Raw genomic sequence first — 20175 nt, forward strand, 5'->3', positions numbered from 1 at the left:
CGGTTCGAGACTGAAGCGCCTAGAACCGCTCGGCCACACCGGCCGGCTGTCCTTTCCGGGATGGACGATACGGAGGCTTGTACGTTGCTGGGAGTAATGAGATGTCACATTATCTATCCTTTCCTGTAATGTTTCCTTTCTTAAGCAGAGGAAGAACTAAGCCTAATTTCAAATGGTCTTATAGTTCTTCTTTGTCCCAAATTTTTTCTATGTTTTTGTGTAGAACCTATTGGTATTTAATGCAAAACCTTAGATAATTTTGTTAGTATGTATCTGTGTGTATCTGTTGTTTTTCAGTCTGTGGATATTATATTTTATCTCATCGCAACTGTTGTTCATAATTTAGAAGTTTCTTAAAGCATCCAGCAAGGCTTTCAAAGTTTTCTTTTTCAGATGTTTGCAAGATTACATCTATCTTTTGAACACGGAGGAGGGGAATTTGTATCCATATACCGTCTTTTCAAAATTTGTGTAATACTCGTGGGTCTCACTTCATTGATGGATTTACTCTATCTTCTTCAATAATTCCTTTAAACACTTTCGTTTCTCAATGCGTGTTTGCTTTCGCGTTTGTGTTCGTTGGGATTAATATACTCCCATTCTTCTTGTTTCTTGCGCGTATAGATTTTTTTGTAATAGTTAAACGAGCCTTGACTGTTTCCGTGCAATTACCATTCCACCACACACGTTTATTTCTTTTTTTGATTCCTGAAGCTTGAACCTACTGCCTTCCTGTATTTTCAAAATGGTGGAGCTTATTGTTTGAGTTTATTTTTCTTTTCTGACAATAATTACCTCCACACATTATTATTATTATTATTATTATTATTAGTAGTAGTAGTAGTAGTAGTAGTAGTAGTAGTAGTAGTAGTAGCCGTAGCCGTAGCCGTGTATTGCAATTGTCGCTTTTAGTTCCTACTTAGTATTATTTCTTAAAAGGGGCCTACATGTGTGCAAGTTTTGTTTCAGATCGTTATTTTACTTCCATTATTGCCTTATTATTTACAGTATTATTATTACTATCGTCGTGTGAACAAACTGTGATGCGAAAAATTGTTGTATACATAAGACCGTGGTTCGACAGAAAAGAGGGTTTGAAGGCTCTAATCTTACCAGACTAAATAAACAATAAATGTAAACGTCGAAGCCGCACATGGCTGTGTGATCTTTCAGTGCGGCTTCGTCTTACACAACGACCTCCTTGGACTGCCGTGGAGCAGACGGCGAACGGTGTGTGCAGCCGAGCCAAATGTACTGTTTCCCTCGATTCGCAAGTCTCAGACTGCAGTATAGCTGTATTGGTTGCTATCATTATTTTACTGTGTTGAGGGACTGAGGGGCAACAACGCTGTGTTGCTTTTAAAACATACAGAATTTGAATGTTACAGACTTAGAAATAAAAACTCGAGAATATCAAAAAATTGTGCTTAAGAGTTTTAAACGGCCCACAGACAATTTCAGTGAATTTTTTATGAAATTACGCGGGACGATTCGGCTTTCAGGCTATCTAAACGGAGTTCTTTCAGTGGACGGCTACATGCTGGCCAGTCACAGTCCGGAAGCAATGAATGCAGGTTAGATGTAAAACTTGTTTTACTAACATTTTAAGTTACTGGGCAAAGTTCAAAATTTTTTGTGATGCACATTGGACTCCTTTCTGAGTTGCTTTAGTAATGAGCTGTAAACGTCAGTTCTTCGTCTAGTGTTATAGCTGTGGACATCTCCGTTCTTCTCAAATTCTGATGAATTATTTATGACGAATTTGATTAGTATGTGTGTCTGTTGTGAAGATGCAGTTAGAATGCCTAGCTGCATGAAGAGGTACCTACAAGATGACTGCGGTTGAACAGCACATATCGTTCATGTTGTTCACTTTTGTGTAATCAGTACTTTATTTTTCAGCGATAAGTTACCCCAGAAAATTGTTCCATACGACATTATTCAGTGAAAATATGCAAACTAAATTAAAAGGTCAATTCGTTATTCCTAAGACTAGCAGTAATACGAAGAGCAAAAGCGGGTGAACATAATTGTTTGAACAACTCAGAATTATGCTATGATGATGAATGCTTGTGATTGTGATGCTGATACGGTTGGAGTTGTCAGGTTGTTGAGGGAGTTGTTACAGGAGCTGCTTGGGCTAAGCTGTAAATACGTTGTGTGTCTGGTGAAACACTATAATGAGGGTTTAATGCCTCATATTAAAATTAACCGTTGTTTAAATGCATCTCCCCATACAAGAAATGCCAAGTGTAACACTATCACAGCACACAGGAATGAATGTTCGAAATATCGCCTGCCACAATATGTACACAGGGACGCACAAGGACGCTACGTGTGATTTACAAATGAAAGTCCAGTGTGTCCACCTCCAACTTCTCGTAACAGAACTGTAGCCAATTTGCTTACCTCGCGTGTTACAGACGTTGTCCAACTGGTTTCTTCTCCGTCGGTGGCGAGCTCTAACGTTTGTGCTATAAACAGTACATAATAATGTGGCAAGTGTGTAGGTTTAAATGCTTAAGCATAATGTGCCTCGCAAAATGTCAGGATGCCAATTAATTTTGTTTCATTTCACCAATCGCAAAATTAGTAAAGCGATTTGTAGAGTCAGTCTACCATTAAATTTCATAACAAGATTCCAGGTCATTAATCATTAGTTGTCGAGCACCGCAAAAGTCAACAAGTGCTTCACACTATCTTAGGATACACATGAGGTGGCGCTAGTATATTTTCCGAGGCAACTCTAACAATTAATTTCGTTTTTACGGTGAGTTGCACTTCACACTCTAGTTCGCGTGTTGCCACCTCTAAAACCGATCGTAGACTACCTTGGATTAATACAACATTGGCAATTTGGCGCCTGTCTTCTCAGAGCACAATAGTGATAGGTCCACCCTTTCCATCAATCAGCACTGAACGTAATTAAAGTTTGTAATTAGTATTTCCTGATGAACTGAGATGATATTGAAATTATTAGTAACGAGTTCTCAGTGCAAGTGACGTCACCAGCACGGCCACAGCAGTACATTAATAGTTACCGATAAATATAAATAATAAAAAAATCCCTACTTGACGATCACCATTGTAGGTGAATCCCAACAGCTTCTCTCTGCTCCAGTACGATACGTTTCTTGCTCGCCCTGCCGTTCTCACGCTATGTGACAACCTGGCGCGTCGTTTGATGAGACTCCCTCCTGATCCTACCTACTCCGTAGTCTCCAGTAACAAAATCTTACTGTACTGTGCAGTAAAAGACAGGAACAAAAATGTGATAACTGTGGGCGGGGATGCGACGTAAACGCAAGTTTGATGATGAGCCCTGGGTAAACTGTAGGAAGGAAATTGACGATGAAATACAGTATGTGATCAAAAGTATCGGGACACCTCCAAACCATACGTTTTTCGTATTAGGTGCATTGTGCTGCCACTAACTGCCATGTACTCCATATCAGCGACTTCAGCAGTCATTAGACAACGCGAGAGAGCAGAATGGGGCGGTCCGCCGAACTCACGGACTTCGAACATGGTCAGGTGATTGGGTGTCACTTGTGTCATACGTCTGTACGCGAGATTTCTACACTCCTAAACATCCCTAGGTCCACTGTTTCCGATGTGATAGTGAACTGAAAACGTGAAGGGACAAGTACAGCACAAAAACATACAGGCCGACCTCGTCTGTTGACTGACAGAGGCCGCCGACAGTTGAAGAGGGTCTTAATGTGTAATAGGCAGACATCTATCCAGACCATCACACAGGAATTCCAAACTGCATCAGGATCCACTGCGAGCACTATGACAGTTAGGCGGGAGGTGAGAAAACTTGGATTTCATGGTCAAGCGGCTGAGCCACACATCACGCTGGTAAATGCCAAACGACGCCTCGCTTGGTGTAAGGAGCGTAAACATTGGACGATTGAAAAGTGGAGAAACGTTGTGTTGAGTGACGAATTACGGTAAACAATGCGGCGATTCCGATGGCAGCGTGTGGTTACGGCGAATGAACGTTATCTACCAGCTTGTGTATTGCCAACAGTAAAATTCAGAGGCGGTGGTACTATGGTGTGGTCGTGTTTTTCGTGGAGGGACTTGCACCCCTTGTTGTTTTGCGTGGTACTATCACAGCACAAGCCTACATGGATGTTTTAAGCACCTCCTTGCCTCCAACAGTTAAAGAGAAATTCGGGGATGGCGATTGCATCTTTCAACACGATCGATCACCTTTTCATAATGCACGGCCTGTGACGGAATGGTTACACGACAATAACATCCCTGTAATGGACTGGCCTGCACAATATCCTGACCTCAATCCTATGGAACACCTTTGGGATGTTTTGGAACGCCCACTTTGTGCCAGCCTCACCTACCTACATCGATACTGCTCCTCAGTGCAGCACTCCGTGAAGAACGGGTTGCTATCCCCCAAGAAACCTTCCAGGACCTAATTGAACATATGCCTGCGAGAGTGGAAGCTGTCGTGAAGGCTAAGGGTGGGCTAACACCATATTGAATTCAACCCTTACCGATGCAGGGCGCCACGAACTTGTAAGTAATTTTCAGCCAGGTGTCCGGATACTCTTTGATCACATAGTGTACATACGCAGAGCTGATGAGAGCGTTGGAGAAGTCTAGCCGTGTGAGCATGGTTGTAATGAGACAGGTCAGACAGTGTTGTTTTTGGGGACGGATGCGTTAGTACTGGAGATGTTGGGCAGGATAGGGCGTGGTTTCATTAAAAAACGCTACCTACCCAGGCGGGAGAAAGTGAAATAAGTTTTGCGACGTATGTGGCGGTGGAATTCATGTAAATCATGGAATAGGTGGCTAGTGTTTTTCTTGTTGACGATATGAGGTTAATCGAAGTAGTTGCTGCATGCGGTGCGCTCTGCCGGCAGGTTACGGCAACATTGTGCCAGTGACGTTCTGGGGGCGTGTCTTCTGCATCCTGTTCGGGCTGGTGGGAATCCCGCTGACGCTGACCGTCATCGCGGACATGGGCAAGCTGTTCGCCACGGCCGTGCAGCTGCTGCTCGCCAGGATACGAGACGGCCTGCCCGCGCCCCTGCAGGTGCGTACTGGCTGCTCTCCGGAACCTCCGCTCCACTGCTTCTTGATGGCTGATTGACTAACCATATTGATTACCTACATATTGTGAGTCTCCTAATACTTACAGCTAAGTTTCTATAGCTGTACAAAAGTTAACCCGCACACAACTTCTGTGTCTTTTATTCCACGACGTTGCTAAACAAATTACGAGGTTGTACTGAAAAGTAATGCCTCCGAATTTTTCATACGAAAATTCATAATGCTTTTTAAACAAAACAAATGTTATTGGAATTCTACATCTTTATTCTACTTGTGTACACATTTGCGGCCTGTGCCACTAACGCGCTCGGAATTCTAGCGTGTAAATGTCAGTGCTCGAGAAGCAGCGTGATGTTATAGTTTCGAACTAGAAGAGTTCGTCCACACGTGCAGCACTCTCTCCTACAGCATGACAGTGCCAGACTACAGACACGAGTGCTCCGACATCAGCATCAACCCGACGCCTTGGGTTCGCTGTCACCTATCATCATCCATAGAGTCACGACTTGGCCCCATTCGATTCTCATCTGATTCGAAACTTAAAAATCATCTTAAAGGACGTCTCTACGTTATGGTATCAACAAACAGGGCTCTCTTTGGGAGAAATGTGGTAGTCGCCAGGGTAACTACACTCACGCTCATAAATTAAGGATAATGCTGATAAATCGTGAAACAACGCTCTGGTGGGCGGTTTGTGGGTTAAAATCACCTCAGGGTATGACCATGCGGTGCATTTGACGTGCAGTCGTCGCATGGTGGCGCTGGCAGCAGTCCACATACGCAGAGGTGTGTTGGTGCATGTCAGAGTACGGTGCTGCGAGTAAGTGTGCAGACGTTTTCAGACGTGCTAATGGTTACTGTGTGTTGAAAATGGCTCAAAGAACACATATTGATGACGTTATGAGGGGTAGAATACTAGGGCGACTGGAGGCTGGTCAAACACAGCAGGTCGTAGCACGGGACCTCCGTGTGCCACAAATTGTGATCTCAGGATTATGGAAACGATTTCAACAGACGGGAAACGTGTCCAGGCGCTGCAGTACGGGACGTCCACAGTGTACAACACCACAAGAAGACTGATATCTCACCATCAGTGCCCGCAGACGGCCACGGAGTACTGCAGGTATCTTTGCTCGGGACCTTACCGCAGCCACTGGAACAGTTGTCTCCAGACGCACAGTCTACAGACGCCTGAACAGACATGATTTATTCGCCCGGAGACCTGCAAGGTGCATTCCATTGACCCCTGGTCAAAGGAGAGCCCGTAAAGCCTGGTGTCAATTACACAGTACATGGTCATTGGAACAGTGGTCCCAGGTTATGTTCACGGACGAGTCCAGGTATAGTCTAAACAGTGATTCTCGCCGGGTTTTCATCTGGCGTGAACCAGGAACCAGATACCAACCCCTCGATGTCCTTGAAAGGGACCTGTATGGAGGTCGTGGTTTGATGGTGTGGGGTGGGATTATGATTGGTGTACGTACATCCCGGCATGTCTTTTACAGAGGAGCTGTAACAGGTCAGATGTATCGGGACCTCATTTTGCATCAGTATGTCCGTCTTTTCAGGGGTGCAGTGGGTCCCACCTTCCTCCTAATGGATGATAACGCAGGGCCCCACCGAGCTACCATCGTGGAGGAGTACCTTGAAACAGAAGATACCAGGCGAATGGAGTGGCTTGTATGTTCTCCGGACCTAAACCCCATCGAGCACGTCTGGGATGCTCTCGGTCGACGTATCACTGCACGTCTTGAAACCCGTAGGACACTTCAGGAGCTCCGACAGGCACTGGTGCAAGAATGGGAGGCTATACCCCAGCAGTTGCTCGACCACCTGATCCAGAGTATGCCAACCCGTTGTGCGGCCTGTGTACGTATGCATGGTTATTATATCCAATATTGATGTCGGGGTACATGAGCAGGAAACAGTAGCGTTTTGTTGCACATGTGTTTCGGGACGGTTTTCTCAACTTACCACCAATACTGTGGACTTACAGATCTGTGTCGTGTGTGATGTGCCTATGCTATTAGCGCCTGTTTTGTGTCGTGCCACGTTGTGTGGCACCACATTCTGCAATTATCCTTATTTATGAGCATGAGTCTATGTTGAGAAATAAATACGTAGACATGGAGAATGAAGATGTAGCATATTAATAAAGTTTTTTGTATTTGAAAAGCTTTAATGGTTTTCACATAAAAAATCGCAGACATTACTTTCCAGCATCCACAAGTAATTGTTTTCGGAAATAATGGAAGGAGTAAGGGAGGCATAGTCTGCCAAGAAATGGGTTTTCTTGCAGCGCCAGCATCGCATTTAGCAACTGATTAGCAAGAAAAACTACACAGTTAACGCACAAATCAAATTTTTGTAATAATGTATGGCGGTAACATTGCCCAGATGCACGTTAAATGAAAATCCTCACACGGTTGGCATATCTAATTACATAAAACATTTTCCGTACTAGGCTCTACATATGTGGACTCGTTCAGATAAGCTGTTTACGAACTTAATAACCTAGCTATATAGACCTTATTCATTATTCTACGTTACTGTTTTAAGAAAGATCTGTACAGCTGTATAAAATGCTACGTAATAACGAATCGTCTGCATTTTTACCTGATATATTTTAGCACTGACCATGCTGTTGAGATGTCATAAACAAAATTCGAAACAGTGCTGCATACAAGAATATATACTAAGGGTACTCAACCTTTCCTACCAACCCGCCCACTCTATCTCTGTTAGTAGTAAAATTTTCTAACCGCCCACCGCTTCCACAGTAATTGTGTTTTATAAAGCAGGGTAGTAACTTCACTTTAATAAAGAACAGTTACATAAGTTAAAGCCCATAATAATAACAATTACATACCAGATACGTTGCGTCAGACTTTTATGAAAACCTTATGAAAATGGTTTTAAAATCTCTACCGTCTACCGCCCAACATAAATGCTGGAACGCGCATTGGTAGATGATATGGGATCAGGTTGACTGCTACTGATGTATACGAAAGACTGCATTTGCATACGTAATTAGTGTGATTAATTTTAGAGATTATCTCTCGCAATTAACACAGATCTTTCTTCCTGTTCCCTCTGATATATACGTTTTAATTGTTTTAAAAAATTAACTTATAATTAAAAAAAATAAAAATAGGAATATATCTGACGCCACAGATAAGATCATTGGGAGCAGCACCAAGCACGTTCGTAGGTCTTTCGTTAATAAATGTCACAACTCGTGAACGCACAGTCAAAATTATTGTGCTGATGGCATGAATTGCATAGTGATTATTACAGTAACAAGATGAGAGAATTCAGTCTTAGATACATGGACTGACATAATTTTCTCGTTTTACGGAACTGCTAGTTTTTTATGTAAATTACGAATACCCCTATCTTATTTTCTATATGGAGTATGTAAACGTGATTGACAAGACGTAAAAAGAGCCATTATTCGTTGAACAACTCTTTTATATATTATTTCGATAACAGTTTGTATTTGTACAGTTGAAATCGTCTTCAAGCAATATCCGTTGCGAATAAATACACTTGATAGGAGGCTTTGAGGAAAAAATCGTGATTCCTAAAACAAAAGTACAAATATCAAAAACCGTTTTGCATCACCTCTGTTCTGGAAACTGCACAGAAAACTGGAATAGAGATGAACATAAACACCGTTTCCGACCTTTTTATTGCTCATGACAACCACATATTGCATGTTGTACCACCATACAGCGAGACCTTCAGATATGTTAGTCCAGATCGCCGCACATACCGGTACCTCTGATACACAGTAACACCTCCTCTTGCACTGATGCATGACTGTATTCGTCGTGGCATACTATCCACAAGCTCATCAAGGCACTGTTGGTCCAGATTGTCCCACTCCGCAACGGCGATTCGCCCTAGATCTCTCAGAATGATTGGTAGGTCACGTCGTCCATAAACAGCCCTTTTCAATCTATGCCAGGCATATTCGATAGGGTTCATGTGTGGAAAGTATGCTGGCCACTCTATTCGAGCGATGTCGTTATCCTGAAGGAAGTCCTGAAGACGAATGTCTCGCCAGTATGCTTCCGATATGGTTGCACTATTGGTCGGAGGATGGTATTCACGTAATGTACATCTGTTTTGGCGCCTTCCATGACCACCAGTGGCGTACGTCGGCTCCGCATAATGCCACTCCAAAACAGCAGGAAACCTCCACCTTGCTGCACTCGCTGGACACTGTGTCTAAGGCGTTAAACCTGACCGGGTTGCCTCCAAACACGTCTCCGACGATTATCTGGTTGAAGGCATATGCGACATTCATCTTTGAAGAGAACGTGATGGCAATCCTGAGCGATCCATTCGGCATGTTGTTGGACCCATCTGTACCGCGTTGCATGGTGTCTGTCATGGTTTGCAAAGATGGACCTCGCTAAGGACGTCGGGAGTAAAGTTGTGCCTCATGCAGCCTATTGCGCACAGTTTGAGTCGCAACATGACGTCCTGTGGCTGCACGAAAAGCATTATTCAACATAACGGCGTTGCTGTCAGGGTTCCGCCGACCCATAATCCGTAGGTTGCTGTCATCCACTGCAGTAGTAGCCCTTGAGCGGGGCATGACAAGGACAGTTGTTGTCTCTCTGTATCTCCCCAAGTCCGAACAACATCGCTTTGTTTCACTGTGAGACGCCTGGACGCTTCAGTTGTTGAGAGCCATTCCTGGCACAAAGTAACAATGCGTACGCGATCGAACAGCGGCATTGACCATCTAGGCGTGGTTGAACTACAGACAACAGGAGCGGTGTTCCTACTTCCTGTTGGAATGCCTGGAAGTGATCGGCTGTTGGATCCCCTACGTCTAATAGGCGCTGCTGACGCACGGTTGTTTACATCTTTGGGTGGGTTTAGTGACATCTCTGAACATTAAAAGGAACGGTGTCTGTGATAAAATATCCACAGTCAACGTCTATGTTCAGGAGTTCTGGGTTCCGGGGTGATGCAAAACTTTTTTTGATGTGTGTACTTGATTACAGTAATCAGATTACTAATATAGGTCATATAGATGACCAATTCAAAAATGATATTCTGAGAACAACACTCGCTTTATTGACGCAAAGTACAATACAAACAGCAATCGCAAATCGCGTTCTGACCCCAGAAACGCCGACAGTAGACTCCAAAAATCCGTAAATAAACAGTATTTGAAGTTAACTGTCAGGGATATCCGTGCAGCGAATATAATTTGTTTCGTTTTAAAAGAAATTGCTATAAATCGCGGGTCGGAGATTTGTGAGCGCGGGGCTGACTTCCGATAGAGTCCCAAATGTGTTCCATTGGGCTCATATCAGGAGAATTTAGTGGTCAACACATCATTGTCAGTTCAGCTGTAATGCCCCTCAGACCACTGTATCACGAATCTGTGGCAGGGACAGATAGCCTGCTAGAAGATGCCTTAGCTGTTGGGGAAGATCTTAAGCTGAAAGGATACAGTGTCCACGTAGTCCATAGCTATGATGGTGCCTTCGATTACTAACACAGTTCCCAGAAAAACCCAGGTAAGTGTTCCACGGAGCGTAGTACTGCATCCACCAGCCTCCGTCCGTAGTGCGGTGCATGTTTCGATTATCCGTTTACCAAAGCCTTGTCGTAACAACAAGCGTGATTCACCCGAGCAGGCAACAGGCTTCCGTCGATCCAAGGTCCAATCTCGATGTTTCCGTGCCTGTTGGAGTCGCAGATGTCGTTAACAGATGAACACGTAGAGGTCTTCCACAGCGGAGTCCCACGTTCAGCGATGTGCGCTCAGTGGTGTTCCTATTAGCACTTGTCCCTCCACCAGCATCGTACCGTGTCGTCAGAAGTACGGGCGAGACCCCCGACCTCCATGTGCCATCATGCGGGGCAGACGTTCCAAAAACTTGTCTCCTCCTACTCGTGGTTTCACCGTCTTTAAAGTACTTTCCATGGATGTTCAAGACAGTAGCATGGGAAGAGCGGAACCGCTTCAATGTTTCCAAAATACTCGTTCCCAGGCGCCGCGCAGTAACAATCTGCCTTTTGTCAGTGTCGCTTATTTCATATATTTCCAGATTTGCATTCATGTCCAAAGGAACTTTGCATCGTAATCATAATAACATAGGCACTGCAATATCGTATCATTCCTATAAAGTTCAGTACATGAAGGGAAATACTTATCCATATATACTGGCTCAAGGAACGATAGTTTAATTATAACCACTCAGATGTGAGGCAGCTGCTGGTACAGTGGAAGCATACTGGACGAGTAGAAGTTGTGGAAAAACCAGGAAAAATAGCACGTCGCCATCTTGGAGCTGTCAATCACGCATGTACGCCTCCACGGGCGAGGTGCGTTGGGAAGGATATAGTCGCACTCTGTCCTTAATGGGATTACGAGGACGATCGAGGACATTGCTGCAGCGTATTTGCAACGATGGGCGTATACAGTATAAGCACAGACTTGTAGACAAGGGATAGGCCCCTAAGTGTGGCATTCGTGTCTTTCCAATGTGCGTGCCGAAAAGGTGAAAACGTGAACTATAATCACGTTATTACCAAACGCTTCCAAACCGGAACAACGTGGTGTTATTCTTTGCTTGGCTGCCGAAGGATAACCACTGTTAGATAACTATCACACAATGAAGAATGTGTGTGGTCCAGCATGTCTGTCAAAAACTGCCGTTGTGGAATGGTATGCCAAGGGGTCCTGGTGCTTTTAGATAATGCACGTCCCTATATCGCAAATTTCGTAATGCAGAAATTACGCCAACTAAAATGGAAGATACTCGAACACCCACCCTACAGTCCTGACCTGTACCCATGCCATTATCGTGCCTCCGGCCCCTTAAAAAAAGCCTTGAATGGTCGACAATTCCTATCGGACGATGATGTGCAGCAGAGAGTTACAGAGACGTACATGCAAACGTTGCTCAGTGTGCCGAACATCTACATCGACAACTTGGATATCATTTCACAACTGTTCGCAGCACTTTTAAAATGGTTAACCATGGACTGTTCAGCTGACGTGACAGCTCGTGTACTGCTTGATCTTCAACTTGGTGTGTTGGGATTGCCTCAAAGCTCAACGACGATTTTGCCTAATTGGTATACCGATTCTAGACTGTACGTCCTTCGAAAGGAAACTTTTTGATAGCCTTCGTAATAATTACTATCGATGGAATGTAGCACAAATAGATGAAAATTGTGATACGTTTTCCCGTAATTTTAAACGACAAAGTAATTATTATTATGGATATTTGCAGATGCACCCAATGATATATAGGGTGAGTCACCTAACATTACCGCTGGATATATTTCGTAAACCACATCAAATACTGACGAATAGATTCCACAGACCGAACGTGAGGAGAGGAGCTAGTGTAATTGGTTAATACAAACCATAAAAAAATGCACGGAAGTATGTTTTTTAACACAAACCTACGGTTTTGTAAACGGAACCTCGTTAGTTTTGTTAGCACATCTGAACATATAAACAAATACGTAATCAGTGCCGTTTGTTGCATTGTAAAATGTTAATTACATCCGGAGATATTGTAACCTAAAGTTGACGCTTGAGTACCACTCCTCTGCTGTTCGATCGTGTGTATCGGAGAGCACCGTATTACGTAGGGATCCAAAGGGAACGGTGATGGAGCTTAGGTACAGAAGAAACTGGAACAGCATATTACGTCCACATGCTAACACCTTTTTATTGGTCTTTTTCACTGACGCACATGTACATTACCATGAGGGGTGAGGTACACGTACACACGTGGTTTCCGTTTTTAATTACGGAGTGGAATAGAGTGTGTCCCGACATGTCAGACCAATAGATGTTCAATGTGGTGGCCATCATTTGCTGCACACAATTGCAATCTCTGGCGTAATGAATGTCGTACACGCCGCAGTACATCTGGTGTAATGTCGCCGCAGACTGCCACAATACGTTGTTTCATATCCTCTGGGGTTGTAGGCACATCACGGTACACACTCTCCTTTAACGTACCCCACAGAAAGAAGTCCAGAGGTGTAAGATCAGGAGAACGGGCTGGCCAATTTATGCGTCCTCCACGTCCTATGAAACGCCCGTCGAACATCCTGTCAAGGGTCAGCCTAGTGTTAATTGCGGAATGTGCAGGTGCACCATTATGCTGATACCACATACGTCGACGCGTTTCCAGTGGGACATTTTCGAGCAACGTTGGCAGATCATTCTGTAGAAACGCGATGTATATTGCAGCTGTTTGGGACCCTGCAATGAAGTGAGGACCAATGAGGTGGTCGCCAATGATTCCGCACCATACATTTACAATCCACGGTCGCTGTCGCTCTACCTGTCTGAGCCAGCGAGGATTGTCCACGGATCAGGAATGCGTGTTCCGTAGATTCACTGCCCCGTGGTTTGTGAAATCCGCTCCATCGGTAAACAGGTAGAACTGCAACGCATTCTCTGTTAATGCCCATTGACAGAATTGCACTCGATGATTAAAGTCATCACCATGTAATTGCTGATGTAGCGACACATGAAACTGGTGAAAGCGGTGACGATGCAGTATGCGCATGACACTACTTTGACTCAGTCCACCGGCTCTCGCAACGTCCCGTGTACTCATGTGTGGGTTCATGGCAACAGCAGCTAACAAATGGCTCTGAGCACTATGGGACTTAACTTCTAAGGTCATCAGTCCCCTAGAACTTACAACTACTTAAACCTAACCAACCGAAGGACATCACACACATCCATGCCCGAGGCAGGATTCGAACCTGCGACCGTAGCGGTCGCGCGGTTCCAGATTGTAGCGTCTAGAACCGCTCGGCCACCCTGGCCGGCCAGCAGCTAACACACCAACTGCACCCGCTTCTCCTGTGACGGGCCTGTTACGGACCCGTTGGCGTGCTACGACCATACCTGTTGCATACAGTTGGCGATAGATGTTTTGCAATGTGCGGCACGTTGGATGCTCTCTGTCCGGGTACCGTTCTGCATACACCCTGCAGGCTTCAGCCGCATTTCGTCGACGCTCGCCATAGATGAGTATCATCTCCGCCTTTTCAGAGTTCCAATACACCATGGTCACAGTTCCTACAACACTACACTATCACAGACGTCTGGTAACACGGTGTACTACAGTTGGTCTGCGTGCGGTGACGAATGCAGAACAATAATAGCAGCAAGCGCTACATGCGGACACTGCGACAGCTAGACCAAACCACAACAGTGCACTACAGTCACACTCGTAAACACGGTCGTCATCGTAAACATGTCCCTGCAGATGCTGCTCGCCGACCGTGGCCCGTGTTTGTTACAACACGCAACTGAACGTCGGAGGTTTCAAGCGTCAACTTTAGGTTACAATATCTCCGGATGTAATTAACATTTTACAATGCAACAAACGGCACTGATTACGTATTTGTTTATATGTTCAGATGTGCTAACAAAACTAACGTGGTTCCATTTAAAAAAAACGTAGGTTTGTGTTAAAAAACATACTTCCGTGCATTTGTTATGGTTTGTATTAAACAATTACACTAGCCCCTCTCCTTACGTTCGGTCTGTGGAATCGGTTCGTCAGTATTTGAGGTGGTTTACGAAATATATCCAGCGGTAACGTTAGGTGACTCACCCTGTATATAGGCGTAGGATTTTACCGGCTAAGTAGGCATTATCGTGTGTGGTGATACCACCGCTATTTCCTTGCATTACCTTCCAATTAAATCAGAAATTACGTCTTCTGGAAGCATCATTTGAACGTTGGTAGACGTGAGTAGCAGAAACAGTGTAGGCAGATGCATGACTTGGACTACCCGCTGGCACTCGCATTCGTGTGTCATACAGGCTGGCCGCACACCTGCAGTTTAATGCCATTGTCTATACATAATAAATGATTCATCGACTAAATAATCTAAAACAGGTTAGCGGTTTATTAACATAAAAAATGTTGATTGACACAGAAATCAGAGAATAGCGGCCTCACACAAGTGAGAGTTAAAATTGAAGTTAATAACCAAATAATAGCCTATAAAATGCACCCATAGAGCGTAAACACGGAACACGCGTATGCATAATTTTTTTCTCAAAACATTAAATATCAAATACGGAAAAAAATCTTAAATGTTTACAAGCATTGTTACTTCACTATACTCTAGGTCAGTAGCCGTCAAACTGCGACCCGCGGGTCGCATGCGGCCCGAATTAAATATTCTTGCGGCCCGAATTAAATATTCTTGCTGCCCGCGGCTCTGAGGTGTATTTTATAATACAGTAATATGAATCTGGCAATTAATAACCGAATCCAAAAACTTCATTGTAGTTTCCTGCTTAGTAATAAACAAAATACTTACAGAGGTAGTAATGTTATTTTCATAGCCACTTCTGAAAGAGAGTTTAGTATCTACACGTGACGAAAGCCCTAATTGCTGTCAGAATGGCGCACACTCGACTCCACCAATGTGACTATGTACGTCGGAATCCAATTGTCGACAAACAGACGGCAATCTAAAATTTTTATTCCCAATGTTTGAGGATTTTAATGTCACGGACATGGCTGTTCATCATCAGCGACTGCACAATAATTTTATTTGCCGAAGGAGTTACGTGCAGCCAACAGTTGCGGATGGTAAATATTGGTTCCTTACCAGTATCGAATATTCATTTCGATTTGCAACCGGTGCTAATGTTTACTACTATCAGAAAAAGGATAACTCATAAACCAGTAATGAATAAATTCTTACAGTTTTCAACTGTTGTCCGTACCTGATAACTTCGTCGAATCAAAAATATACTGTAAGAATAAAGTAGGCGTGCGAAAAGTTGGCCGGTCACCTTAGAAGCGAAGCTTGCGGGGAGAGAGAACATAAGGGGATTACTTTCTTGTTTGTCTTCCAGTGCCTCATACCGATCAGCTGCTACGTTATAAATTTCAGCCATAAATAACATGAATTCGTGAATGCACTTTACAGAGACGGTCTTTTTAAATGTTATATATATTTATAGCAAGCAATATGATATTAAATTAAGGCTGTTGTAGTATAACACAAAAAGCAGAAGAAAAATGACACTCACACATTTAGTAAACATTTACGCTAGTGACTAATACTGCATAATACCTTTAAATATAAGTACATTTACTGTTACTAATAAATTAAACATCCGCTCGCACAGATAGCACAACAGTTAGTCAGGCAATTATAGTGTCGCAACGTCTGCGTGATACCGACCTGAAACAGGGAACAATGGACACAAAGTATTCCGAATGGTGCCGCCTTCTAACGATCAGTGCTTTGAAGTCGACGGCCAACTTATTAGGCCTGTAGTATTGCTAGTTCATTGGGGACTCATGACATGGTAATTTATGTAGGCTATCAAATGGTAATAAGATGCGGCCCGAAGTGTTGCCGCACAATGTCAATATAGGCCCTTCAGGAAAAAATATTTGACGCCCTGTACTGTAGGTGACCTGTCAAAACAAACAGTCGTGTTTATCATGCGCAGCGACTTACATAAAATTCTGGAAAATGTTCGAAGTTCACTATGTCTCGATTGTCGCAAGCGCAAAGTTGAAGTTCGCACAAGCATCCCAAAATCAGTCACTGAAACTGCGTTCAGAACGTTCTAAGACCTGTACAATGTTAAAGCGTATGTTTTAGCTCAGTTAAATTACGGTAAGTCTAGTGTTTTGAATCAGGAAAAAGTTAGAGGTAACTGGTGTGAACTTAACAGAAACGTGACCACCAAAGAAATACCACTTGCACTCCTACTCGCGCCCATACTACTGAATTCAAGCTTAATAACGACCATCAGTCAAAAATTAACCCTATTGTCAGATATACGCAATATATAAAATGATCTGTAATGGTGCCGGCCAGGGTGGCCGAGCGGTTCTAGGCGCTACAGTCTGGAACCGCGCGACCGCTACGGTCGCAGGTTCGAATCCTGCCTCGGGCATGGATGTGTGTGTGATGTCCTTAGGTTAGTTAGGTTTAAGTAGTTCTAAGTTCTAGGGGACTGATAACCTTAGCAGTTAAGTCCCATAGTGCTCAGAGCCATTTGAACCATTTTTTTTCTATAAAACTTGTAAGCTTGTTTTAACACTGTACGGAATGAGAAAAATAGTTGAATTTTCGTCTTCTCTTAACTATTTAAATAGAACTTGATGAAATCGAAGTCTTGATGATGATCTCCCATATTGCTTCTTCTTGGGCAAATCTATATAACAGATCCTGATACCATGTTTATATTTGATATTCTCTTTAAATAGACAGTCTTGCTCATGATGCCATTTTGACTGATGACTTAATCTCCGATTCAGATACACTGACACATTCACAGTTGACAGATATTTTCGTATATAATTATGATGATTTAAGAGTTCACAGAGATTTAAAAAGTGTCTTCTTCCTAGTATACATGACTATGAAGGGAAGCGTCTGCTTCGAGCAGTCAAAGACCTTGCAGAATCTTGTGGTTCAAACTGGAGTGGCTGTTATGGTTTTTGTTTATAGGTTTTTGAGGCAATATATGAGTTGTGCAGAGAGCTTCCAGTTGTTATTGGTACTCTTTTATGTGAGTATTAATTTGTATTTAATTTGACTAGGGTGTTTTTTTTTCAGTCTCTTCGTCAACCCCGTGTTTTGAAGTATTTTATTTTTCAGGAGTGAGCTACTTAAGTTTAGTGATCAGTATCAGGAATAACAAATTATAAAACGAATTTTGTTGTGAACAATTACGTTGATTAAATATGTTTCTGAATCCAAAAATTACTACGCAGTTCACACACTTCAGATTTGTGTATTTTCTACTTGGGATGGATTTGACGAAAACTAGAGTGTTTCACTGTCTCTGTCTCCTAAGCTTTCCATGTTGTTGACACTCAGAGATTTGGTTACTTGTAATATGTCCTTGGCTTGTTTCATAATTCATGTCTTCTGGATACTTGTGTATTTGCAGAATTTCATCGTAAGCCTACATTGATGGCAGTCTTCGATAATCGGAGAGAGCTTATTTCAGTGATATTATATTTCTTCGAATATAGGCGTTATCAAGTGCCTAATGTTGTCTAGTGAAATATCGTATGACTATATTAACTGGCAAAATCTATGTTCAATCGAAATTTTATGTTTGGACTAGAAATTTTTTCGTGAATCTATCGATAGCATGGCTATAATGTTAACAGCTAAAATATTTGAATTGCGGACTCCTGTTATGCTTAATGACACGTTCAGCTTTCATTTCATTCTCATATTCTGTGATAACTCCAAGTCGTTTTTAGTTATTAATAACATATTGCTTGCCAAAATATTTGTAAGGATAAACATTCGTAACTTTTGCAGTAGTTATCGTAAAATTATGATGTATATTACAATGAGCTCGTCTTATCGCCGTACCACAGTGCTGAAGACTTTGAGGACAGACTCCTTACACCAAAAGAAGAAAAAAAGTCTAGTAAACATGAGCTGTAAAATGCTGTGAGCACTTGCTCATCTTCGCTACTATCACTTATCTCTTCTATTGAATAAGAGTGAATAGCTCTTAAAGTATGCATTTTAGAGCCCATGTTTATTAGACATTTTTTTCTTTTTTTGGTGTAAGGAACCTGTCTGTAAAGGGAATTTATTTACACCCTGTAACAGGACACAGAGAATGTTCCACTGAACAATCTGAGGCAGGGAACCTGGGGTCGGAGAAGCCAGCTTGAGGTGACATGACATTACTGTTTTCTAGCTTATTTACAACTAACTGTGCTGTTTATTTAGATTTATATTATTCATTTCCTGCAAGGAAACAACGAGGACGGGCCTGACTAGTAGGAAGTCATGATGTAGGTTTTGTTTACTTTAGTTGTCCATAATGTGAATTAGTTGTATCGTGTTTCCATTGTGCGATGCAGAACGTGATACGAATCAACGAGAGACCTATTCATTACTCAGTGTGATTCAGAGACGTGCAGTACAATACGATGGACCAGAACCGGTACAGTTCCGCAGAACTCACTGACATGCACCTTCTGTGTGCGGAAGTTTGTTGCAATGCTCTCGCCGCTGGAAGGCTTTACAGGGAACGCTTTCCTAACAGACATCATCCGTCACGACGATTGTTTATTTCTCTAGATCAATGAATGTGGGAGACTGGTTCATTGGAAAGAAGAAACGAGGGACGTGGCAACATGAGGATGACTCGTACACTCTATTTTGAAGGGGAGGTGCTGGAACGTGTTGCAGCGGACCCCAGTATAAGTACTCGTACTGCATGTGAGATGGGAGCTGCACCTACTAGCGTGTGGCGAGTACTCCATGAACAACCATTGTACCCATATCACCCACAATGAGTTCATGCAATGCTTTTGACTGACTTTGCACTAGGGGCCGCATTTTCTCAGTGGTTGCTCCAACAATGGACTGATGCAAAAGATTTCCTCCAGATGGTGCTGTTTTAAGACGAGGCCTCATTTTATCGTGATATTTCGGACAACAGTAATAGCTATGAGGAAAACCTGTAGTAGAATGGTTAAAATGGCTCTGAGCACTATGGGACTTACCAGCTATGGTCATCAGTCCCCTAGAACTTCGAACTACTTAAACGTAACTAACCTAAGGACAGCACACAACACCCAGTCATCACCTGTAGTAGAGATACGTCGTGAAGTAAGTTTTGCTGTGAATATCTGGGCCGGAATTGTAGGCGACAATCTCATTGGGCCATATCGTCAACTTGGCCGTCTGAATGGTCACATGTACTTGAGGTTCGCCGAAAGAAGTCCACCTGAATTGTTTGAGAATGTACACTTCGATGTTCGTGAGGGGATGTGGATAGAAAATGATGGTGCACCGGCTCAAATGAGCGTGGATGTCCGCAAGCATCTAAGAGCTGTGTTTCCTGGTCGGTGGATTGGAAGGGCGGAGGGGGGGGGGGGGGGGGGTTCCTGTTCCGTGGGCTGCGAGATCATCTGACGTGAATCCCCATAATTATTTTCTTTGGGGACATCTGAAGTCACTTCTCTATGAGACCTCTGTGGATACGGAAATGAAATTATTTAACAGAATTGTAGCTGCTTTGATGTGGGTCGAAACACACCAGGGATATTTGTC

General features: G+C 43.2%; 1 protein-coding gene across 1 annotated transcript in view; it reads left to right on the forward strand.

Moving 5' to 3' along the window:
• The window catches only part of LOC126473859 (TWiK family of potassium channels protein 7), a 440647-nt gene that overhangs the window by 336955 nt on the left and 83517 nt on the right, over positions 1-20175 (forward strand). Inside the window, exon 3 of the mRNA XM_050101187.1 lies at positions 4896-5068. Coding sequence (XP_049957144.1) covers positions 4896-5068 — 173 coding nt within the window. The remainder of the gene's footprint in view (positions 1-4895; positions 5069-20175) is intronic.

This window comes from Schistocerca serialis, chromosome 4, assembly GCF_023864345.2.
Source record: "Schistocerca serialis cubense isolate TAMUIC-IGC-003099 chromosome 4, iqSchSeri2.2, whole genome shotgun sequence".
NCBI classification, from domain to species: domain Eukaryota; kingdom Metazoa; phylum Arthropoda; class Insecta; order Orthoptera; family Acrididae; genus Schistocerca; species Schistocerca serialis.